General features: G+C 46.2%; 1 protein-coding gene across 3 annotated transcripts in view; it reads left to right on the forward strand.

Annotated features, from left to right (window-relative positions):
- Positions 1–24769, forward strand: part of CCDC91 (coiled-coil domain containing 91) — a 211349-nt gene that overhangs the window by 114279 nt on the left and 72301 nt on the right. For all 3 annotated transcript variants that reach the window (XM_040987458.1, XM_040987459.1, XM_040987462.1), the window contains one exon: positions 8431–8538. In XM_040987458.1, coding sequence (XP_040843392.1) covers positions 8431–8538 — 108 coding nt within the window. The remainder of the gene's footprint in view (positions 1–8430; positions 8539–24769) is intronic.

A 24769-nucleotide genomic window follows, 5' to 3' on the forward strand; every position in this document is an offset into this window, starting at 1 on the left:
TCCTTGACTGCCTTTCCAGGCCACAAGCAGGGAGCTGGATGAGAAGCGGGGCCGCTAGGACACGAACTGGTGCACATATGGTATCCTGGTGCGTGCAAGGCGAGGACTTTGGCCTCTAGGCTCTTACGCTGGGCTCCACAATTCAGTTTTACCCTTACAGTTGGCATCAGTCTATTCTTTCCCCTAGGCATTTGTCTTTCACAAAGATAGGATAATTGAATTATTAGGTTGCTGATTGCAGTAACTTGATTGTAGAGTTGCATTACAGCAGAGACAAAGGAATCCCGTTCTAGCTGCAGCACCCAGCTAAGGCAGGAGGAGGTAGGGAGATGTGTCCAAGTACCAGGTTCGGTGTTACCCTGGGTGGTTTAGTCAGGTAATCATGTAGTCTGATGCTTTTGTAATCTGTGATTACAGTCTGGGCTGATGTAAAGTCAGCAAGTACCACTTTAAGATACTTCCCTGGTACTTGGTGCCAGTTCCTCAGAGCCTCTTGTAGGTTTTGTTTTGTTTTTTCTTCCTTCCCCCTTGCACCTTTCTTTACTAAACATGAAGTTGGAGCTTGGAATTGCAGGGGAATTTGCCGCCTGCTTTGGAACAGGCCAGTGTACTGTGCATTTCATGCATTTTGCATCCTGCCCTTAACATGAGCAGTACTTTTATTTTAGGGTTAACTTTGCCTTGGAAATAAGTGACACCTATGTTTATGAACATACTCTGTGGGAGAGTGAGAACATTAAAGGATGATTTCATCTTCTGTCTGTGTGTTCTGTAGTAAAGTTGATTTAAATCAGTCTACTGCCCTCTCCATTCACGTTGATGGCTTTTTCACTTTTTGAGATCTATAACCGATGAATGGGTCTCGGCTGGTTGATTAAGTATATGTAAAGTTTGTTTTTATTAGGCCTTTAAGAGATTTTCATTTTACTTGAAAGGAGGGGAGAGAGAGGGATTGATTGATTTTCTAGCCACTACTTCACTTCCCAGATACCTACAACAGTCCAGGTTGAGTGAGGTGGAAGGCAGGAAGCTGTGTAGTTGAGCCATTGTCTGTTGCCTTGCCTAAGTCACAGTGGTAGGAAGCAGAATGAAAATCTAAGGACTGGGACTTGAACCAGGTACTCTACAATGGGATGCAGATGTACCATGCAGCAGCACAACCATTTTGCCCAACACTTGTCCCTGACATTAACCATTTTAATGTTCCTTTGTTAAAAAGTTTGAAGTGATATAGCATGAACTTCAGATTTTATGAAAATGAGGAATTTAACTCAAAAATCAGGCACTTACTGCAGTAGTCCTCTTCCAACAGATTATCATTAACGTCAGTGGGAACATGAGCAGGCTAACCCTGTGTGTGCTACTCCAGGATTGCACATGGGTGCTAGTTTGAGTCCTGGCTGTTCCATCGCCCATCCAGCTCCCTGCTAATGGCTTGGGAAAGCAGCGGAGTCTGGCTGAAGTTTTCGGGCCCCTGTACCCTTATGGGAGAGCTAGTAGAAGCTCCTGGCTTTGGATCGGCTCAGCTCTGGCCATTGCGGCCATTTGGGGAATGAACCAGCTGATAAGAGCTCTTTCTCTGTCTCCTCCTCTTGCTCTGTAACTCTGCCTTTCCTGTAAAAATAAATAAATCTTAAAGAAAAAAAAATCCTGCTGGCCCGAGTCCGTAGGAATCTTTGTTCACTCTCAGAGAAGCAGCACCATTTGGTGGAGGAGGCTGAGAGGGAGCCTTGCGGTGCCTTGCTGCGGGGCGTGAAAACAGGCTGGCTGGGTCTCCAACAAAAGCCAGATCCTCCCAGCTGGGCTGCACTGATCCTTTTACACCGTTGGCTAGGAGAGCTGGGACAGGTGTCTCAGACACAGCCTTGCAAGGTTTCTGTGGGTTTCTTTGTTCCCACCTTCCCTGCTTTCATGGTCATCAGAATGAGACACTGGCCCTTGCTGTGCGTGCCTTCACACGGAGGTGCACTTCCAGTGCTAGGAAACACTGGGAAGAGATTGTTTCCATGCAAGCTCTTTTTCCTTTCTTCTCTTTTCCTTGGTTTACCAACTGTAACTGTAGTCCTTACTCAAGTCACAAGGAACAACATTGTGGCATCTGAGAGAGAGGCTTATCCATGTGCTAACTTTTCAGAAGCTTAATGGGTATGGAAGGCAGACACGCGGAGTCTCCAGGCGGCTGCAGTTAATTTTAGAAACTTCTTAATTTTAATGTGTTGTCTATGGCACAAAAGGAATTTTCCCTGGGAGACTTGTGCGGTGTTTGAGGGAACGACTCTTATGTTACTAGAATCCCTCAACAACAAGGCGGACGGCAATGATTCCTGCATCCTGCCCGTTTTCTTTGGCTTTCACGGCCTCCACAGCGCCTTATGGCATGGCTGGGCTGGATTGAGTTTCCGTGTTTAGACCTACACCCATCGTTTAACATTCTTCTGCGTTGTGTAGCAGCACTTCAACCGTGACTCCAGACACTCAGAAGCCGGAGGATCATTGCAGCTCCGAATGTGTGAGATCTGCACCAGCGTCCCTCCTCAGGGAGCCTCTGCGTGACCTTGCCGCCGCTCTTCCTTGGCCAAGTGAAGCAAAAACGGGCAGGAGGCATCTGCTGTTGCTGTAGCCAGTGCTGCTGAAATTCTAGCTCTCACCTTCTGTCCTGCCTTCCAGGAGGATATTTTATATATACATACCTCAGACACCTGCAGTTCACTCTTGAGGGGTGCTCTTTTCCCATGGTATGTACTCATGGGCATGAGTGCAGCTCACTGTGCCAGGCTGAGACCTGAAGACACGAGAGCTTGCAGTACAGCTTGGTGTCTGTGCTCCCAGGGGATGGCTCCTCCATCCTCCTCACTGTGACATCGTTGTCACCTCTCTATGATAGCTTCTGGTCACATTCTCATTGTCTCTTGACATTTCCTTACAATGACTGCTGTTGCTTGAATTGAAAATGGGTGGCCTCTGGTATACCTACACCTAACTGGATCAGTGACTCGCTGAACTAGGCATCTTTTATAAAATGGTATGCATGTAAATGGATAAATGAATAAAACTGAGCTGTTGGTGTCTCTTCTTTATTACAAGGCACCAAAGCTAGAGTTGAAGTTTTAGGACTTGGAAATTGTCAAAAATCTGTCTGCTTTAGCCAGGTGTCCCTAGAGCTTAAGACTCACTGGTAACAAGGGCAACGCTACAAGCCACCGCAGGTCATTCACCGTCACGTGTGCACACTTGCTGTTGTTATCACCAGTCCGTTTGTGGGGCAAGTGGAAGATGAGAGTATCATAGAAGAATGACATGCTGATCGAATATCTAGGTGAAGTTCAAGGACGTCTGACTTGGGGAAAACCTGATTATGTTTCAAATTTTGAGGAAATAGTACAAAACATACTAACATGTAATAGCCCCAGTGTTGCAACATTAAAAAAATGTTGCTTATTTGAAAGGAAACAAGAGATTTTTCACACACTAGTGGACTCCCCAAATGCTCACACCAACTGGGAATGGGCTAGGCGGAAGACAGAGGGCAGAGATGCCGCCTGGGTTTCCCGTAAGGGTGGCAGATACTCACGTACTTAAGCCATCGCCTGCTCTTTCCCAAGCTGGGCATCAGCAGCAGACGGGAGACAGAAGGACAGCCGTGACGAGCCATGGCTTCCGGTGTTGGACATGGTGCGCTCAGTGCAAACACCCTCCCCTTGCCAAGCTTGATGATCCTTCCTGCTCGGATGAAGGCTAGCACTGGCAAATAGAAGTATTCCTTCCCAGCTGCAGTCTGCTCGTTTGTCTTTCTATAGTGCTGATTGTATCTGTGTGTGATAATTGTAATCCACATAGAAATGCCACAGTGAAATTTCCACATGAGGTAAAAATCGATAAATCAAAAGAACATTAGACTCTCCCGAGAAAAATGAAATTGTGCTTGTTTTCAGGTGAAACTTCACTGTGGTTATTTTCCTTACGCCATTGTAGTTAATGAACTAAAGCAAGACAATAAATATGGAAATGGCCAACATAAGAATACGTATTTTCGTGATAAAGCATTGTTTTATTGAATTCTCCAGGAGTGGGCCTGTTATAATTTATTTATTCATGTATTCAACTCCTGCTTCCCCGGTGTCTTCCAAGACGGGCGCTACTTTTTCGGGTGTGAGTTGGCATCCTGTCTCGGGGGCCTCAGGTGCCGGTGGTGCATCATTTTGTTGCATATTTTGTCTCTAGCTTGCTGTGTGTCCTCATACTCTCCTCCCCTTGTGAAGAGTGATTTAAAGGATTGGCAGGTAACATTTTTGGTGCAAATTTTGAAAATATTCAAATTACTGTGGCTTACAATTTGCTATCTAGGGCTCTTTCAGTGTCACATAATTACTCCCAGCATATTAATGTTTTGGACACCAGCTGGGTTCGAGACACATCTGCTCTGTAAAGGGGATGACTCATTTGATTTTATGAAGTTGGAATTAAATCTGAATCAATTGGGCTATTTCAAGGGAGAAGAAAAGCCATGGCTTTTTTGGGGACAATGGGCTAATCTCTGTTACCATAGTCAGCTCTGGCTGTATTTCTGTGATTTAAATTGCAGCATGTATCTAATTCCATAAAAGAACCATCTGATGTTTATTGATGTGATAGAATTTGGGGCGGGGGGAAGGTAACATTCATCTATTTCAAAGGCAGAATATGAGAATGAGCTTACAACGTGCATTGTCCATTGACCACAGCACCACACCATGCTGGGCCAGATTGAAGACGAGAAACGAGAAGTTCATTCCTGGTCTCACATAGATGCGGGGTCCTGACTGCCTGGGCCATCATGAGCTGCATTCGTCAGCACATGAGCCAGAAGCTCAGTTAGAAGTGCTTCAGAATGAACTTGACGTGGAATCCTGCATGGGATATAGTTGCAACAAGTGGTAGTTTAACTGGCTGTACCGCAGATCAGCCCCCAATAATGACTTTACTTCCTTTTGTTTTCTTTATGCTTAATAGACAATTTGTATATCCCTTTCCTTGCACGGATCTGTCATTTTTCATATTTCTAATTTTATTCACACTTCAATTTCTAATGGAGAAAGAGTGGATATATATATTTTTAAATTTCCTTTTTAATTGGAAAGACCGATTTTACAGAAGGAAGGAAAGAAAAAGATCTTCCATCTGTTGTTTCACTTCGCAAGCGGCCACAACAGCCAGAGCTGAACTGGTCTGAAGCTAGGAGCTGGAAGCTTCTTCTGCGTCTCCAGCACAGGTGCAGGGTCCCAAGGCTTTGGTCCACTGTCTGCTCTTCTTCCAGGCCCCAAGCTGGGAGCTGGAAGGGAAGTAGGGCAACCAGGTTGCAAACGGGAGCCCATGTGAGATCCTGGCCCAGGATCTATGACAAGGATTTAGCCATGGTGCCAGGCCCCAAGAGTGGACATGCGTAGTCTGAAAGATCAACAGTAGACTGAACTTTGGTAGCCCTTAAATGTGTTTAACGAATGTTTTGTAACTGGATTCTGTAATTATCATTTCAAACTTAGTGAAATTTGCAGTAAGTATTGCTACCAATAAATTCTGGTATTAATATTGTGCATGTGCCCCTTGCCTGACTAGGTTACGTTGTTTCTTAGGATACCATGTGATTTTTCAATACATGTGTAAACCTTGTAATATTGAAATTAAAATCATGTATCGTTTAGCCATCCTACTGGAATGCCTCTTTTTAAGTCATGTTTGCACTGTTCATGTCACCAACACAGCTGTGCTGGGTGTGTGTATAGACCTCAGAAGCTAAGTATGATGTTTAAAGATGAGTAAGATCTATTGATTATCCTGAGGGAGCCTGTCATGTTGTCCACTCCTTGAAAATTATTCCTCAAATAGGATAGTTTAGCTCCTGATTTCTTGAGTTAGGTTCTCTGGGAATAACACTACACATCTCTAACAGAACAGTTTCTTTTCAATATAAACCTGTTGGTAGATGCCTTGCTTTTTCTACCTACACGTGGGCTATGGGAGTGTTGTTTATGTGTATTAGAGCTAGGTTAAAGTAGAGGAGAGGGCCACTTAGCCCTCCTTGGGAAACCCAAACTCCTTCTCAGTGTAGGGACGTGTGTCCCAGCCCAGCTCCCCATTGCGGGTTGGCACTGCTGTGCACCCTGAAGGGCCCCCAGTGCCGACTGACGTGGCTGAGTCCCTGACACCCGTGAGGGAGTCCTGCACTGTCGTCCTGTGTTCCAGCTGAGGCCTCACCCCACCCTGGCAGCTGCTGCCATCTGGGGAATGAGCACGTCGCGGAAGCAGCTGCATGGTGTGGAGTCCAAGATTTTTCTCATTTCTGGAATCTAAGCACTTTCTCCTCTCGCGCACTGTTCACCTTTCTCAACTCCAGCATGAGGTCAGTCTCCTTTCTTTGGACCCCTGTGGGTACAGTGGTGAGTGTCTGGTAGGGGTGGGGTAACTGTTCCTTCTCAGATGCACCTGTACCAGTTTGTCTTCAACATGGCTCTAAGCTGTTTGAGGCTAGGCTTCTTTCCCACTTGCTTACCTTGGCCTTGGTCGCTGTGTGGATGTCAGCGAGCGGGGCTGAGCTGAGCTGGCTTGTCCTTGTGATAGTCCAGTTAGTTCCTTAGAGCTTTTCCTCCTGCTGCCTCTCCACAGCTTTGCATGTTTCTCTACTCATTATTCTTCACATTTGCAAGAAAGGGAGAGTGTGGCGTACAGATAAGTAGCTAAAGGGGAGAATACAAATTGTGCTCCTTATTAAAAAATCTTACTTCATCTCACTAATAACCACTCCCTCACAGGATCCACTCTACTGAAATCTCAATTGGGTATTTAAACTGTGGGATGATTGGAAACTACGGCAAGTAGGAAATTGAAAACAGTACTTTTGATTAAGCCCAACAGTTCTGTCATCCCGGGTCCAAAAAAAAAAATGAATGGCATATTTCTCTTTTCAAAAGATGCTGTGGTTATTTCCAGGAAGTTGTCAATAACTAGCACTCTTTAAGTTTTGTGATGTGCGCCAAGCAATAGCTACATCATATTGTTTTCCAAAAGGAAAAGAGATTTATATCACGTTACAATTTAAAAGGATCATAATTGGGTGCTGTATTGATGTTATGGATTCTTCCAAAAATGCATGTTATCCAAAGCAAGGGCTATGCTAGAGCAGGTTCTCGGTCCCCAGTGTGGTGCTGGTCAGAGCGTGGGAGTCTCCTCTTGTTGACACACTGCTTGTGATTACAGTCTTTACATTTGTAAAAGAAACCTAATTACATGGAAATAGGAGGCATATCCAGAGGTTCATAAGAGTATTTTCATGTCAGTTTTTAAAAATGCATGCCTATTGATTTAACATCTTAAAGCATGTTGTTTCCAAGCCAGTAAATCTATTTTCAAAATAGAGGTTAAGAGATCTGGCTCCATTCTCCTTGCTTGGTAAATGTGCCAGTAGTCTGTTTTCTATAAGATACGTGTCCACTTCAACTTGCCATTTTGATGACGAGTAGTTAATTACCCAGATGGAACTTTAAAAATAGAATATTTGTGGAGGAGTTGCTATGTATGTGGTTGATGCATATCTTAGAATAATTTAATATTTGTAAATGGCATTAAGTTCCTAGCGGTACCATGTTAGCATAACATAAATGAAACTTAAAAAAAGGGAAAGAAAAAGCTGACGGTATTCTCGGCCTTTCTGACCAGCACATTGGCGGGTGGAACATCTTCAAGCATTGTGCTGGCAGCTGTGGCACTAGTGCCAACATCTTTAACCTCGCTTAGCTTCCAGCATTTGTGCTACCCACACCAGTTTGTCCAGTCTCCCCAGCTTGATCACTTTCTGTGACTGTGACCTTGAGATCCTGGCTTGCACACTATGCCTTGTACCTTTTCACCTGAGAGGTGTGGCCTTCCCGGGGGGCGGGGGGCACTGGCCCTTGCGTTTGAAGTGGCTGCGAGTTTCCATCTGCTTTGACTTGACTTGTGGTCTTGAAGATCATACTTGGCCCCTGGGATTGTACAGTGTGCCGAGAGGATGTGGAGTTTTGTCAGCCAGTGAAGTATGTCTGGCTTTTTTCTCTTTCTCTCTCTCTCTTTTTTCTCTCTTCTTTTTGCAGCAGCTTTCCTGTTTTCCTCGTCCTGTGTGGTCCCCACTGAGCTGAGCTTAGATTTAACAGAGCAACTCGCTTGCTTTCTCATCTTCGCTGACTTGGCCTTTTCCAAGGAAAAGGTGTGTGGCGTGAACTCCGGAGCCCGCAACCCTGTCACCCTGGCAGTGGGAAAGGCTGCCGGTGGGCGTGGCGAGTCGTGCTGGAGCCCCAGGTGCTTCACCGTGCGCAAGGAGAGAGTTGCATGTCAGATGGGCCCCTGTGTCCAGGCACTGTCTTGGGGCGCGGTCGTTGTGTTTCGCTTGTTGTCCAAGTGCCCTGTTTGCTTGTCTTTCAGGCGCTCCTACAGTCTTCAGTGAAGCAGCAAGTGGAAGCTATCGAGAGACAGTACATTTCTGCCATTGAGAAGCAAGCCCAGAGGTGCGAGCAGCTGCTGAATGCCCAGGTAATCCAAGGGCCGCATCCATTACACATCTAGGCTCTGCTTCTGGCTCCCTCCCCTGAGAGCTTTATAACTGTTTGTTCAGTTTCGTGCCATTTACTTTGCTTGGTGTATTTTGGAGGGGGAAAACTGTGCTTATGTAAACCCAAAGTTTGCGAATTTTATGATAGACTCAAAATAGAACTGAATACTTGAAATGCATGGAGCTGGGTTGCCCTCAGCTTAGTGATTACCCGTATGGTAATTTCTGGCTTTTAATGACGTTCATGAGATAATAGCAGTAAAGGGGTAAGTATGAATGCTTTGCGGCGTGGGAGTGTTGCTCGTGTGCTAAGATGTCTAAGTAACTTGTGAGTTTTTAAAGCATTTATGTTTCAGTTACCATGTAGGCATTGGTTTTTGAATTTTGTTTCTTTTGTTGATACAATTCTCAAATGGCAAACTATTTCACTATTTTATATGAAGTTTATTTGAAAAGGATTTATGGTCCTGTCTACTCTACGTAAGTAATGTATGGAAGACTTTCCTTCTAATACTTCTAAATGATAGAAACCTTGGAAGCTGAAAGTTAAATCAGTGTTGCTCATATGATGTGGTTTATTGAACAGGAAGAAATTTACTTTGAATTAGGGGGCAAAAATTAGGAAAACTTTAAAGGGAGATTTGAAATGGTCTACCTTGCCCCACGTGATGGAAGTTTTTCATTCTACTATCTTGTCTTGTTAGAGGAAATGCATGTGTGATTTCATGAGTCTGATATAACACACTCTGTTTAGGCTTCTCAGATTCCGAGCTGGAGGATGCTTGAACAATATACCTTTGTGAATGGGATGCAAAAAATCACACAGGAACTTAGAGTCACAGAACAGTGAGTCAGTATGAGGCTGTGTTGGCCTGTGTGGCCCGGGTTGTGTTCTGACTTAAGCCCTGGAGGTTTCTGTCTAACTCATGCCACGCACACGGGGGAGTCTCCAAAAAAAATCTATGGAAATGTCTCTTATGAAAACACTGTGCACGAGTTTTCAAATTTATTTACTGATTTATTTATTTTTGCACCAAAATAGACTTCTCTTTTAATTCATTTTACTGTGACCTCTTTGAATACACTCAAGGTTGACTTGGGGCTCAAACTCTTGTCATCCTCACCCGGGAACGCCACTGAGACCATCAGTGCTCTGGGAAGTGTTACCTGTGTGACTGCTGAGGGGCACAGAGCCTTGCTGGATTTCATACCAGTGATGGCATACTGTAGAAATGACACTTCAAGTCCCAGCTTGTGTCCCCAGGTCACACCCAGTCGTAGTAGTCACTGCCTGGGCTGCTCCTGCAGACCACAGCAGGAGGAACCCAGGGATAGTTGGAGAACAGCGCTCCAGCCACTTCAAGTCTCCATTTTGTGGAGAAATGCACACGGCCCTTCCCCAGGGGAGAAAATCGGCAATGTTTATCCAGCCATAGCCTCACACTCCACAGTCTTGGATCTCGTTTGGCAAGGAGGACACGGGTGATGTAGTGTGGCTGAATATGGTTAATCTTTGCTGCTGGAAGCTTGCCCATTTGTATCTTACCAATGGTGAGGTGAGAGGTGGTTGTGCATCCAAGTTGGTAGATTGTAAAATTTTGCTGTTTTGTGACTCGATGCTTTTATCTTTCTCCTGGCGTGCGATGGTGAGGGAAGGGACCACACACAGCCACAGGCAAGGTGAAAATGGGAGGCACAGACATGTCACAGATGAGATGGAAGTGTGCGCGGCAGAAGGGGTTGCCCTCTGTCTACCTCGATGCTCTTCTAGGAGCTTTGGGACTGAATCCCTACTCTGGAGTTCTTGGTGCTCTGATCAGGCTGTCGAGATTGGCTACAGGTAATCCGATGGTTGGAGATGGAGTCTTCAGCCTGCTCCCTGTGTGTAGAGAGTGGAGGGCCCAGGCCACCCGAGGCAGCGTGTGCCGTGAGCTCGGCGATGCTGTCCTGCCGTCATCTTGGCTGTGCTCTCATGGTTCGCGCTCAGAACTGTTTTAGAGAACTGCTTCCTAGCTCTCATTTTCATGTTTTCCACCTGGCGCTTGTCTGCCTATGTGTATTTTTATTCGTGGATGACTTCGCTCTATGAAACCTGGGTGAGTAAAGATGTCTGGTCTCTTTTCCTCAGGCCATTTGGTCCAAATGAAGTGTGTCCCAGGCATTTTCTGGCTTTATGGGGTCTCTGCTTGGAGACGCTTTAATCCCTGAGTCTCTAATGGTGTGTGTGTCTCACATTCCATGCTTTGGTTCTGCACGTAAGGCCGAGTGTGGTTGATGTTTGCTGCTGGACAACCTCTCATTTTTATCTTACCCAAGCTGGGGTAGAGAGGTGGATGTCCATACAAGGGGTACATTTTTAAACTTCCCTTTGTCTTGAAATTTGATGCGTGTTTAAGTTATCTCCTGTGACTTCAAGGCTGATTTTTTTTTTTGCATAATGCCTGTCGAAAGGCAGAGCTGTTAAACAGACCGAACCATGGTATAAGCTGAAAGAGGAATTCACAAGGCTCACAGGAGGAGACACACACACCAGCAATAATGGATAATTCGAAATTAAGAAAACAGTCCCACTGACGGTAGTATTTTAAAAATAAAATACCTAGGAATAAATTTAAGAGAGGTGACAATTAAAAGAATTTTTAACTCACAGCTACCTAACACTGCTGAAGAAAAAAGTTCTTTAAAGAAAGAGTAATTCCTATTGATTCTGAATAGTTGATGAAGATCTCTCAAGACTACATGCAGGATTTGTAAGATCCCAGTAGTTATGTGTGCATTTAACGCAGTGCTGTTTAAAAAGAATTATGGAGGGCCTGGCATGGTAGCCTAGCGGCTAAAGTTCTCACCTTGCACACGCTGGGATCCCATATGGGCGTCAGTTCTAATCCTGGTGGCCCCGCTTCCCGTCCAGCTCCCTGCTTGTGGCCCGGGAAAGCAGTCGAGCATGGGCCAAAGCCTTGGGACCCTGCACCCGCGTGGGAAACCCAGAAGAAGCTCCTGGCTCCTGGCTTCAGATCAGCGCAGTTTTGGCCATTGTAGCCGCTTGAGAAGTGAATCATCGGACGGAAGATCTTCCTCTCTGTCTCTCCTCCTCTCTGTATATCTGCCTTTGTATTAAAAATAAATCTGTCTAAAAATCACTTGAAAACTAAAGTCTCAACAGACATAGATTAATATATGAAGTCATAAAACATATAGACCATGACCAAAGCATATTTGTTCAGTGCATTTTGAAACTTGGAGTTAACAACAAGAAAGGAACTTTTATAGGAATATAACGGCTCTAGTGTTCCTTTGGAATCATTCTAGTCAACCTTTCCTTTCTCTCCCTTACTCTCTAAAAACAAATAAAAGGGGAAGTAACAGAGACCTTAGACCTGTATATTCCGGAGTGAGACCTTCTGAATTTATCCCTGGTTTTGTAATATAACTGTTGATTTGGGTGAGTCTGTAAAGCTCTCTGTGCCTAATTATTGTCACCTATAAGCCGCATACACATTTTATTCCTCCCTTGTAGGGTTATGAGCCTTCAGTGATGTCAGCTGTGCCTGATATTCTTGAGCAAGAGCATATGTGTAACTGGCACAGCCAGGCCCTTGACATAATGTTGTGCTTTCTTAGAAGAAAGACTGTAGTTTTTTTTGGTAAGATTTTAGTTTATTTTTATTGAAAAGTCAAATATACAGAGGGGGAGAGAAACAGAGAGGAAGATCTTCCGTCCATTGATTCACTCTTCAAGTGACCACAACAGCCAGAGCTGATCTGATCTGAAGCTAGGAGCCTAGAGTCTCCTGTGGGTCTCCCATGGAGGTGCAGGGTCCCAAGGCTTTGGGTCATCCTCTGTGCTTTCCCGGGCAGGAAGCTGGATGGGAAACAGGGCTGCTGGGATTAGAACCTACACTCATGTGGGATCCCGGCACACTTAAGGCAAGGACTTGTGCCTCTAGACTCCCGCTGTTCGTTGCAGGTGCGTGCTTTGTGTGGTGATTGCTTGCAGAGTCTGTCATGAGGAGTCTGCTGCCCTCGTGAATCTGGGACCAGCCTGTTTGCCTTTGGCACCTTTATAACCTAAAACCCTGATGACACTAAATGTGTGAGGTTTTGCTTGCCAAGTCGTAGTTCTGCAACTGTTTGCAGCACAACCTGCTATGGTACGGTTCCATCTCGACAGGAGTACTCAACATTGGTCAGACTCTAGATTTACGAGCCCAGCCCTAGGAGCCCAACCACACTTGAGTTGGCCTTCCCAAGTGTTGGGTTCCCGGGTACCCACACACTTGTGTTCATCATGGCCACAGTTAGAGGTACTTAGTTAGGGCTTGAGGAAGTGTGCAGAATAGTGTAGCATACGAGGAAACGGAATAATTGGAATCCTGTGAAGGAGGAAGTCATGTGTGGGGCTTAGCCTTTGCAAAGTAAGTACTTTGGAGTACAGATATTTATTAGGAGGTTTGTACAAATAGCTGTAAACCTATGGAGTTGTAGCATTTATCACTGTTAACTAAATTGATTCCCATTAGTAGTTGCGATAGCTAACGCTTTTCCAAGGGTATGTGTAAACTGCTATTTATAACCCAGGTATTTTTTGCTAGAGATGAAAAGCTGTGAAAACATAGATGATTAACTGTATTATTTTATTGTCCTTAACATTTTTAATAAATAAATCTGAATTACACTCTTTATTATTAATGCTTTGCGAAAAAATATCCATTGTAATAGCACACATCATTAACATAATACTTTACTAATTTTTTGAGATGACATTTGAAATTTACATTATATTCAAATGGTGATTGGCTCTAAATGAAGAGTTGGACAAATACAAAGGAAAAAGTCCAGTGGAAAATAGGCAAGGGCTGTAAGCTTCACTCATCGCGATTGTGGAAATCACAACAGCATGGAAACTGTAGCAGTTTCTGTTTCTTTCTATCAGATGAAGGTCTAAAACAAATTTTGACCAAGAATTCTATTTGTAGAGAAACTGACCTATACAGAAAATCCTTTCTCACTTTTTTGGGGGGGGATATTTAAAATAAATTTTAGCCCCTGCCTATAAGGAGAACATGGTGTATTTGTCCTTCAGTGTTTGGCTTTTTTTTTTTTTTCAGTCAACTGAATGTCCTTTAGTTCTGCATCTGTTCTTGATGTCTTCTAATATCTTCCATTAAGTGCTACAAAATAAGCTCAAAATAAATTTCAGGATAATTAGGCGCCCCTCCCCCCAATTCTGTTCTCTTTTTATAGTGCAAACCCTCATCCGTGTTTGGTCTGGCGTCTGCAGATGACATGTACGCCTTACTGAGAAACGCAGGCTGTGCCTCTGATCGCCCTGTAGTATTTTATCTTACAGATACACAGCTGTTTATTGTATTTTCTGTCATAAAGTGTTGGTGCGTTTGCATCGTTGGCTCTCTTTGGCTTGTCTGTCCGCACTTCGTTACAGGTGCTTTTTCATCAGTTCTGGATACAGGTCCTTTTCCAGACACGTGCACTATGGAGATCTTATCCGGCTTTGGCTTCCATTTCACTTTCTCAATGACATCTTCAGACAAAAGCTAATTTAGATCATTTGGCGGTTATTATTTTTTTTTCTTTTATGCTTTATATTTTCAACACTGTATTCAAGACACCTTTGAGTCAGTCAAAGCTGCGTTTTTTAAAAAGAGTTATGTGAAAAATAGTTACAGACACACACGCACACGCACACGCGAAGCGGGATGAGGGGGAGAGATGGATCGAGAGAGTAGAGACATGTTAGTGAGCCGGTTACTTAAACATCCCTGCTTCCCGTTCTCACTCCTTCCCCCACCCCCTTTCCCGTTTTGCACTTAGCTCGTTTCCGGAAGAACTGCAGCAGACACGACTCTTGGACTCATCTTTCTTTGCCTCGTTCTGCAGCTGACGTGAAGCTATGTGCACGCTCACTCGTGGTTCTTTTCCACTGCTTCTCTGTGCCCTGTGCGGTGCCCCCGGCACTGGGGGGGCGGTGTTTAGCACAGGGCCTGAAAGTGCTTGAGGCCTGTAGTTACACCCGGCGTTCCTGCGTGCATGCCAAATGCTCGGCGTGAAGTAACAGATGCAACAGATGTGTTGATTAATTCAGGTAGACTTGAAAAAGTTTGGACTGTGGTACTTACTGCATGCGTCCAAAAGTACTGTCCCGTCAGAGCAGTTCAATTGAGGGGATGGCAGTGTCGCACAGCAGGTTAAGCCACATCCTACAGTGCTGACATCCCACTTGAGCGATGCTTTGAGTACCACCTGTTCCGCAGCCAGCTCCCTGGTGACGTGCGTAGGAACACGGAGGAGGATGGCCTAGGCTCCTGCACCCCTGCTCACGCGTGGGAGACTGGGATGCCGCCGGCTCCAGCTGCACACTGACCAGCTCCCAACCACGGAAGCCATCGGGAAGTGTTGAGTTAAAGAGCGCTGCTCTTCTCTACCTAACTCTGCCCTTTCGATAAAATGAATACATGCATGTTTAAAACTAACCTGAAAATAGAATTTTAGTGCCAGACAGTAGACTTTCTTTACCGTCATACACAGTAGTGGTAAAATAATACCCGAATCCTTGCCATTACTGCTAGGAGAGTTTCCGTGTGATTGTTAAAATCCATTATTACCACTTCTCATTTTTTTTGTGTTAGATTACACATCGGATCCATATTTACCTTGTCACATAACTCAGTCTCATTCTCACAATGAGGCAGAGACAGTGTGCCTTGAAGCCATTCATGTGCCAGGAAAATCGTGTTTTGTTGGTTGTTCATTATTCCCTGAATGTAACTAGTGGTACAGGTTGTGGCTCAGGCATAAAATTATTTTTTTTGCTACCATATGCCTCGATGTTTTGCATGAATTTAAAAGTTCATAAAGAAGTGAAATTGAAAGTGGATGTTTTTCTTTTTAAAAAAAAAAAAAGATTTGTTTACTTTTATTGCAAGGTCAGACATACAGAGAGAAGGAGAGACAGAGAGAAAGATCTTCTGTCCGATGGTTCACTCCCCAAGTGACTGCAGCGGCCAGAGCTGTGCTGATCTAAAGCCAGGAGCCAGGAGCATCTTCCGGGTCTCCCACACGGGTGCAGGGTCCCAGGGCTTTGGGTCGTGCTCCACTGCTTTCCCAGGCCACAAGCAGGGAGCTGGATGGGAAGCAGGGTCACTGGGATTAGAACTGGTGCCCATATGGGATCCTGGCGTATTCAAGGCGAGGACTCTAGTTGCTAGGCCACCGCATTGGACCCGTTGACCTTTTTCTGTCAGGAGAATAAGAAGCTTATTTTTTGTTTCACTTGATTTTTTTTTTTTTCAGAAGAATAGATAGACTGTGATCTTCATTTAAAAATATGCTATGAGGCCCAGTGTGACAGCCTAGTGGATAAATCCTTGCCTGTGCTGAGATCCCATATGGGCACCGGTTCATATCCCTGCTACTCCACTTCTCATCTAGCTCCCTGCCTGTGGCTTGGAAAAGCAGTCCAGGAAGACCCAAAGCTTTGGGTGCCTACACACACCTGGGAGACCAGGAAGAAGCTCCTGGCTTCGGATTGGCTCGGCTCCAGCTGTTGTGTCCACTTGGGGAATGAATCAGCAAAGAGATCTTTGTCTCTGCTTCTCCCTTGTAGATCTGACTTTCCAACGAAAATAAATATTTTTTAAAAAATTATGCTATGTGCACATTAAAAGGAAAGCCAGGGAAATGAGTACTGTGCTTATTACATGTGAACAAATTTGCAATGATGCAGAATAAAAATGAGAAAAAAATTAAAAATTTTTTAAAAAATTAGAAATAAGGAAAAACCAGAATCTCCTAATTCTGTGTCAAGTTTTTCTTCCTCTCTTTTCCTTCCCACTCATCTCCACTAGTCCAGAGCGTGCTTGCTTCTGCTGCTGTTGAGGGAGGGCAGACGCCTAGGTTGTACCCTGCTTCTGTTAGGGTGGGCATAGGAGCCAGTCTTCCGGAACTGAATTACAGGGCAGGCAGAGGAAGGCAAGGGGGCGTCCTGTGAGATCCTGTGAGCCCCTGTTAAAAGAATGAGCTGAAAATCCTCAGCTACAAATGGAAAAGTGCTCTCTTAAAAAGAATATTGTGGTGATCATAATCATGATAATGCTGGCCTGATTCCAGAATGGTTTTTGAAAGAAGAACGGGAAATCTAGCACATCGTCAGGCTCATCTTTTCCTGTTTGCTAGCTGGTCAGTCCCAGCGTGCGTGGGTTATCTTTATGTTCTATAAGGTTGAATGTAAGCCAGTTATATTGGGCATTTTATTTCGGAGGTATTTATATTTCATTTACAATTTCCCCCTCTGCATCAAGTTAATTTGTTAGAGAATGCTTTTTTATATGTTTGGGAAGATAAAGTGTTGAAAGAGCAGGTATCAGAGATGATGGTGAGGTGCCCTTTGGTGTAGAAATGTTAATATCACAACGGAGTCAGTGCCCTCTGCGTCGGGGTTCTTAGATCAGTGGTATTTAAACGAAAGGAGTTCCTGTTTTATTCTTTGTTCTTTATGTATTTTTAACTTCCTGGAAATGCATAGAGACAGAGGAGAGTTCCCATCAGCTGGTTCACTCTTCGCATGCCCACAGAGGCTGGGCTCATGCCAGGCCACAGGCAGGAGCCTGGAACCCAGCCCAGGCATCTCCTGCGGTGCCACGGAGTCCCCGCTGTCTCCTGTTGCCTCCCACAGGGCACATTAGCAGGAAGACGGAATGGAGAGCAGACGTGGGGCTTCACCCCGTGGACTCGAGTGGGCATCTCAAGCTGTTGCTTAACCGGTTGGACCAAACACGCGTCTCTCGAGCCCGTATTAAATAACAATTCTGATGAAGATAGAGGCCATGGAAAAAATAGTTATTCTCCAGGGATTTTCTGTGGAATAATCAATGCAATAATTTTGATGAAAGATTTACTCATTTGATATTTGATATTAGATGAAGCATAGTTGTATTACCTCACTTTTTCTATAGTTCAGCATCGTCTATAACTGTAATCACATCTGTCCATTTTTTTTTTAAACCTTGTGGTTTGTTCTATTTTAAGAACTTCTTTTCTGAAGCTACAGCCAACGATTTCATTGCAGCCCCCCCCCCCCCCCCCAGTTCACTGCAGTTCTACTGCTCATCTTTTGGTGCTTGCTCCGTGTGGGATTCGTGTATGGATGTGATGTTTGCCGAGACCCAGCATCCTTCCCCACGCGCTTCCTAAATCAATACGCCACTTCTACAAGTAGTGCATTCTTGTATTTGAAGGGGCTTGGGAAACCAAGGGTATGGCATTCCCAGGTAGTCCATGGATCTTGCAAAGAATTTATCTGGCCGGGGTCCTAGGGAAACCGACTGGGTGCCCGGCCACTCCATGTAGTCTGTGGAGGAAGTTGCAGGGCTGCGCACTCAGCGCAGGCTTGCCCTGTTCCTCTTGTATTTCACTCCTGCCCCAAGGCTTCCTTCCAGGGATCTCCGTCTGAGGCATCTCCCAGGCACCTGTGCGGCTGCCTTCCTGGAGGGGGGAGGGCAAGACCATAGCGCCCTCTCCCACCTCCAAGCTCTAGCTTCATACTTTGCATTCTCATTTCACTTATCTTTCTTTCTGCTGGACCCCAGGGTCTGTAATACTGCCGGAGTGTTTTGTTTGGGGCTCGTGCAGCTGTGAGATGACCCCTTTATATGGGCCAACCCTGGGTTTATGCAGGCATCCTTGGGGAGCTATGGAATGGCTAGCCATCGGTCCTGCTCCACCTCTTCCTTCCCTTCTCTTGCTCATTGGCGCTTTCAGGGCTAGTCTGACCTATCAGAGCTCAGCTTGTTCTCTGGGACTCGGCCCGGTTCCCGAGGGCTTTGGAGTGGTCACTTAACTGATGTGTCAGTGTCACCTGGGTGCTTGCTCAGAAGGCATCTTCCGCACAGCTGCCATGGGCCTGCCGAAGCTGACCCGGCACTTGGGCCATGTGACAGTGGACCTTCTTCGGAGTCTGGTGCGGAAGCTGAGTGAACTCCATCCCATGGAGGTGGACGATGCCTCTTGACCATAGGTGAAGTTGCTGCGGTAGATAGGAGCTTTCCCGCCTGCTCCAGGAGCCTGTTGAGTCTTCATTGCCGTGTGTGTGTCTCACCATGCGGAGCAGCAAACCACTACTCTTGCTCCTTCGTGGTTTCATCTTTCATCACAAAATAACTCACTCCCTTCTTGGTTTTAGTACATGGTTCCTACAAAGAAGTGGGCTGTAATTCTGACCTTAAACAGATGGCGTTTTGTATAGTGAGTGTGTGTGTGTGTGAGACTTTTGTCCTTTTCTTTGGCTTAGGTAGTCTGAAGAAGGCATTTCTCTTTGATTTGAATTTGTTGGCCTTTAGCCTTTGGCTGCATGTTTGTCATTAAAGTTAAAGAAAACCGAGCTGGCAGTTGCTTCAAGCATTTGTTCAGTTTCACTCTTTGTCCCCGTTGCTAGTACAGTGACAGTCACATCGCATCTTTCAGGAAACGCTCTTGGTTATTCCACTGCTCGTGAGAAGCTGTTTGTGTTTTGTTTTGACGCCGACTCTTGGAGGTTTGTTAGTCACCTGTCCAAATGCGTTCATGCTCTCGTGCTTTCCTTAATCACCTTGGCTGCCGATGAGCCCTGCAAAAGCTTCTATTTTGTTTGTATTTTAGCGTTTTCTGTTGACATTTTTCTTTCCCTGTCTTGGTCTAGTCCATCCGTTCTTTCATGTCCCCCTTTTATCCCCATCAAACTCTTCAATCTATCCATCATTGTTATTTTAAATTTCAGTCTGCCACATTTGCCGCATCAGAGGCAGATCCTCATGGCTGCTTTGGCCCTCTAGACGTTTTAGTCTTTCAGCCTTGCAGTTTGAAGACCAGCATATATTGTGTGGCAGGAACTCAGGTGAACAGACACATGGTGTACGCTTCTCAAACTCTTGCTTGAGGCACGTGTGGTTTACCAGTTGCCAGCGGTCAGTCCCCCAGTGTCCTCACTGTGTGTCTCCTGTGAGGACTGAGGGAGTCCAGCAGGATCGGGAAGCTGGCTGATTCTAGTCTTCTGGTGAGGAGAGCTTCTGATGGCATCCACACTGTTCCCAGGTCAGAAGGGCAACCACGCGAAGGAGTGTAACAAAGGCATGTGGTGGCTCCAGTGACACTTCCATCGGGGGACCTAGGCCTCCGTTGGACAGAGCTGGAAGCCTGCTGGTTGTGAGCGCTAAGTACTCAAGGCCATGCCGAACCCTTCTAACACTCTCACTTGTACCCAGTGCTTATGTTATGATCTCTCCAAGGACTGTGCCTGGTGGTTACGGCACGGCCTCACTGGGGGCGAAGGGGTAGAGGGCATCTTCATGCAGGTATTGTATGACTGCAGGACGCTGGGCTTCTGATTTACGGGGCCTTTTCCGTCTAAAGAATGCATGCATTCCTTGTGTATGCCGCAGAGTCGCGCTCTTTATTTCCTACAATCTTTCTGTGTAGTCTTTCAAGGAGGCATCACAGATGTGTTTGATGTGATCATTTCATTGTGGGGCATGAGAAAGATCATGCCAGACAAGTCTAGGATGCATTAAATAGTCTTATTAACTAAGCTTGGTGATGGCAGGGCCCACTAGAAATTAGCAAATGACAAGTCCGTGTAGCAATCAGGTCCGAATCAAAACCCAGGAGGAACCAATGGTCATTACCATGAACCCCGTCTGTTAAACCGAAGACCTGTGTTCCAGCTTCCCCAGCAATGTAAGTGATCCCAGGAGACATGCAGCGGACAATCTGGACACATATGCAAAGCAGCACACATTGACCTTTCCTGGCTTCTCCGCCCACATTCCATCGCTGCCAGGCCTGGTCTCTCTGACCTATTGAAAGGACACATGGTAGAAATAGAAGGGATCTTAACATGAGCGTGTTCACTGAGTCGCCCAAGCAGTGAGCGGGTGGGGAATACAGACACGCGGGGGCCACGTTCGAGGGCTGCCTGTCCTCAGAGTCTGTCCACGAGAAGCCGGAGAGCAGGTGCTACTGAGGAGGCCACGAGTCAGAGTGCCAGAGCGATGGAAGCCCAGAAGCAGGAGAGAGAGCCCTCCCTGCCAAGGCCTTTTGGGGGGCTTGTGCGGGGACTGCTTTTGCAAGAACACAGTGGTACCAGGGGATGACGGGTGAGGAGCACAGGTGGGCAGAAGGGACCACGGAGGTGGGAGAGTGTTCAAGCTCATGACCCTGAACTGGCTGCCTAGGACAACGGTTTCCTATCTAAAACAGAAGAAATCATGTCTCCAGGAGACTGCCTGCCAAATCCGCATGGTTACAGGGATGGAAAGGTTTCAGTAAGGGAACAGCCGGACCTTCCTGAGCATAACAACGTCAGAATGTTCCAGATCGGAGTTAACTTCCGCCTGGTGGGGCAGAGCCTCTGCCATGCGTCTTCTGATCGACCCTTCACCCTCTGTCATGTTCTATACGCCTCTGACGTGCTTCCCCCCGAAGCAGTCATTCCGTCCATCACTGGGCTGTGTAAATCTTAGCCACAGCTATTTCCCAAGGTAGTTTGGGGTCTAATGAGTGGTTGGTGTTGATGTCCAGCAGGAAGTCTTGCTAACCAGATGCTCGGTGTGGTTGGCTGAAACCTTGGTCAAGCCCTAGGTCGCACTTCGGGCAGTTATTTCATTAGTTTCCCAATCATGTTTGTGTATACTTTTTAAGTGCCCAATGCTTTTTTTTTTTTTCTCTCCCTCTGGTCATGATTCACAGAGTCCAGGCACTTTTTTTTTTTATCAGAGTCCGGTTTTATCCTGTTTTTTTTTTTTTCCCTGTGGTTGTCTCTGAGGCAGTCATTCCGTTATCTACCAGATAACCTCTTGGACACTGGTAACTGTTGCGTGGTGTCGCACCCACTTAATTCTCAAGCTTCAGATACTGGAGACATCAAGTAGGAAGGCCTTGGTGTCTCACTGAGGCTAACGTCTTTATCAGGGAAGTTGCTGTGAAGTGATTGGGGGATTAGCAGCAGCATGCTGCTTCTGGAAACGGCGCCCTGCCAGTGAGGCCTGCGCAGCAGTCCTGGTGTGGTAAGGAGTCCCAGGACCCGGGTTCAGTCCTTTGGCCCTCCGCCCGGTGAGGACAGAGCTTGGCAGGCCGAGGGGGAAGGAGTGTTCGAGGTATGGTCCCCGGCGCTGAGATGGACGTTGCTGCTGTCTCGATCGTGCGTCTCCAAGCCTTCTGTGACTGGTCGCTTAGTATGTGGTATTGACATCGTTGCACACTGAGGGGCTAATTGATGGTACAAGCATTTCCAAAAGCCGATTCTCTTGGACATGGCTGGAACATAAATCCTCTTCCGCTTACACTCAGGACTGTGAGCAGTTGGGGAGTGACTGAGCGGTCACTACCTGAATGCAGAGTGCCTTTTAGTGCTAACGCATCTCTCAACTTGCAATTCATTCCTTCAGCCACTCCTTGAAGTCAAAGGCTTGTGTTTGTGTCAGCAGGCGAATCACTTCACAGTGACGCATGCTCACTCGCAGTAGGCTGCTTGGTTGAAGTGAGGCTGCCAGTGCAGCTCCAATGACAGCTTCATTCCCAGGTGGGCTGCTGATACATGGGCTTGGTGCAACAGCCTCAAATAGACTTAATCACATCATTTATCTTGAACATTTTCTTTCCCAAGGTTCAATTTATTTGCCCTTCAGGCAGTGAAATGTCTGTGACTTATTTTGTATTGAGTTCATTACATTTTCTGAATGTCTTGTCTTCGGTGGACAGTGTATGTCGGGGCAGGTTCTCTAACAACTGTTCTAGCAGGGCATTTGATCTTGTTCACTGTCTACATCTTCTAGAAGGCGAAAGAACATGCTTACTGCGTGTGTATTTCTCAAAACATACTACTCCGGTACATTTTCTCACATGTACAGGAAGTCAGGGGACGTTTCTGGCCATGTGAAACCGGGCTGATTGGAGCCCTCACTGCAAACCACCACACTGGTGATCGTAGAGCTGATGGGGGGGCAGGGGCGCGTGCTGCAGTGCGGCCCAGCGAGCCAGTGCTGGAGTCGTCTACCCGTCCAGCCTTTTCCCTTTCTGAGCAGGATCGCTGCTAACAGGCAGATAGTCAGTTCCTTGGGTTCCTGCCTTGCAAGGGGGAGCCCCCGGCAGAGTTCCTGCCTTCTGGCTCCTGGCTGCTGGGGCCATTTTGTGGAAGTGAGCCAGTGGACGGAGGATCTCACTGTGCCTGCCCATCTCGCTCTCCTTGCCTCTGCGTGTGTGTGTGTGTGTGTGTGTGTGTGTGTGTGTGTGTGTGTGTGTGTGTACACACGTACACACCACTGCATTTCAGATACATAAATCTTTAAATTACAAATTATGGAGAAAAAAACTTCCATGTGTGCTGGTGATTAAATCTGTTTATAAAATCTCCTGTGACTTATGGGAAAGAAGAGGTCCTTTTTTTTTTTTAAGTCTTTCTTTTTCTTTACAGGAATCAAGTAAAAAATTACAGAACCTTTACATTTATATTTGAATCTATCAAACATTTTCACTTGGAAGTACTTCTTCCGAAGAGCAGGAAAAGCGTTCCTGTGAGCGCCTTCACTTTGGGCTAGGTTTCCAGGTTGTCTGTGACACCCTTGCCTTAGACACGTGCTTGGAGAGATGGGCAGGACTCTGCAATCTGCTTTTATTTCTTCAATTTTCTAAAAAAAAATGTTTTGACTAAAATCCCATCATGATTCTATAGGTACAATCACTAAAAAATTTTAGATAAGCAAAATATAAGAAAGGTCACTTCTTAGATGTCTCTACAGATTTCCTAATTGCCTTTCAACGTGCTCTGGAGCTCCTAGTCTGACCAAGCAGAGCAGTCAGCGGACTGTGACCACACCTCACCCACATCCCAGGGAGAACGAGGCAGTGGTCAGTCCCACCTCACCCAAGGGCTTCACCTGCAGCGGGAGGCGGGGGAGGCCTGGGTGTGATGCAGAGCGGCCCCTCACCTTTCTGTCCTCCTTGGGATGTGAATTTATCCTTTTTAGAGCTACTTGCGTTGGAGTTGTTTTTAACAGATCTGAATTTGACCTAAAGAAGGAGCGGGTTTTCAGCCGCCAGTCTCGGGTCAGCCGTGGGAGGCCTGGCCCATGACTGTTGATCCTTGATGGTGAGCAGCAGACACAGGGAGCTCCGCAGTCCTGTCCGCTCTGCATATGTGTGTGTGTGTGTGTGTGTGTGTGTGTGTGTGTGTGTGTGTGAGAAACACTCTCCAGTCTTCCTAAGTGATCCAGTATCCAGCAGAGACAAGTGGGATGCACCCTGCCGGTGTTGCTGAAGGTCAGTGGGGTGAGCGGTCGTTTCCGAGGTAGCGGGCTGAGGTGTGGGGAGGAACTCCATGCAGTCAGTTTCTGAAGCAAACCGTCACGTGTAGTTGTCATTTGTTTTCGCTGCAAGCAGATTGTTGAAGTGACTAGTGGTGAGTTTAGTCTGGAAGCCCCCGTGATAGATCGGAGGTTTGAGCCGTGTTTGCACGGTGTATCAGGAGTTTTGAGGCACTGTTCGCCAGGGAATTTGGAGCCCTTTTCTGCACATTGTCATCATACGTAGTTCTGAAAGCCACGGGCAGTTTCTGCAAGGACCAGGCTGCCACTAAGAAGCGCACAGAGCGTGCAGTGGGAGTGTTGCTAGGACGGTGCTGTCCGCCTGTTTCATGCCCTGCTTAGGGATGTGTGCCTTTCCTGAGGCTCAGGCCTCTGTGATGAGCCTCCCCGGAAGTGGAAAAGCCTGCACGAATGGAATTGAGCGTCTGCAGGAAGCTTCGAGAAGAGTGTCATGGAGCATCAGAGATTCGTTCTGGGGCAGAAGGCTTAGGATGGCTGCTGGCTGCTGCCTTTGGCCTTGCCTGGCACTGCTCTTTGTGGCCTTGGGGGAGTGCACCAGCAGACAGAAGTACGCTCCGTCTCCTGTCTCAAGTTAAAATTTGAAGTAAAAAAAAAAAGAGGTTAGGGTGCTCTCTGTCTCATTTTTAAGGTAAAAATGTGAGCTATGTGCTTGTTCTCTTTCAAGTTCTAACTTAGTGAGTTGCTGAATATGATCTGGATTTGTAAATTTCTGTGCTTGATAAACTTCATTCGGATAACCCAGAAATGGAGCCTGGGGAAATGAAAAACGTCGCTCCCATCCCCGAGTCTAAAATAAAGACTCCTTTCTAATCAGATCTGTCAGCCGCTGCTCTTGACCTCC

Source organism: Ochotona curzoniae, unplaced genomic scaffold, assembly GCF_017591425.1.
Source record: "Ochotona curzoniae isolate NIBS_2020 unplaced genomic scaffold, NIBS_Ocur_1.0 contig_4645, whole genome shotgun sequence".
Taxonomy (NCBI): Eukaryota; Metazoa; Chordata; class Mammalia; order Lagomorpha; family Ochotonidae; genus Ochotona; species Ochotona curzoniae.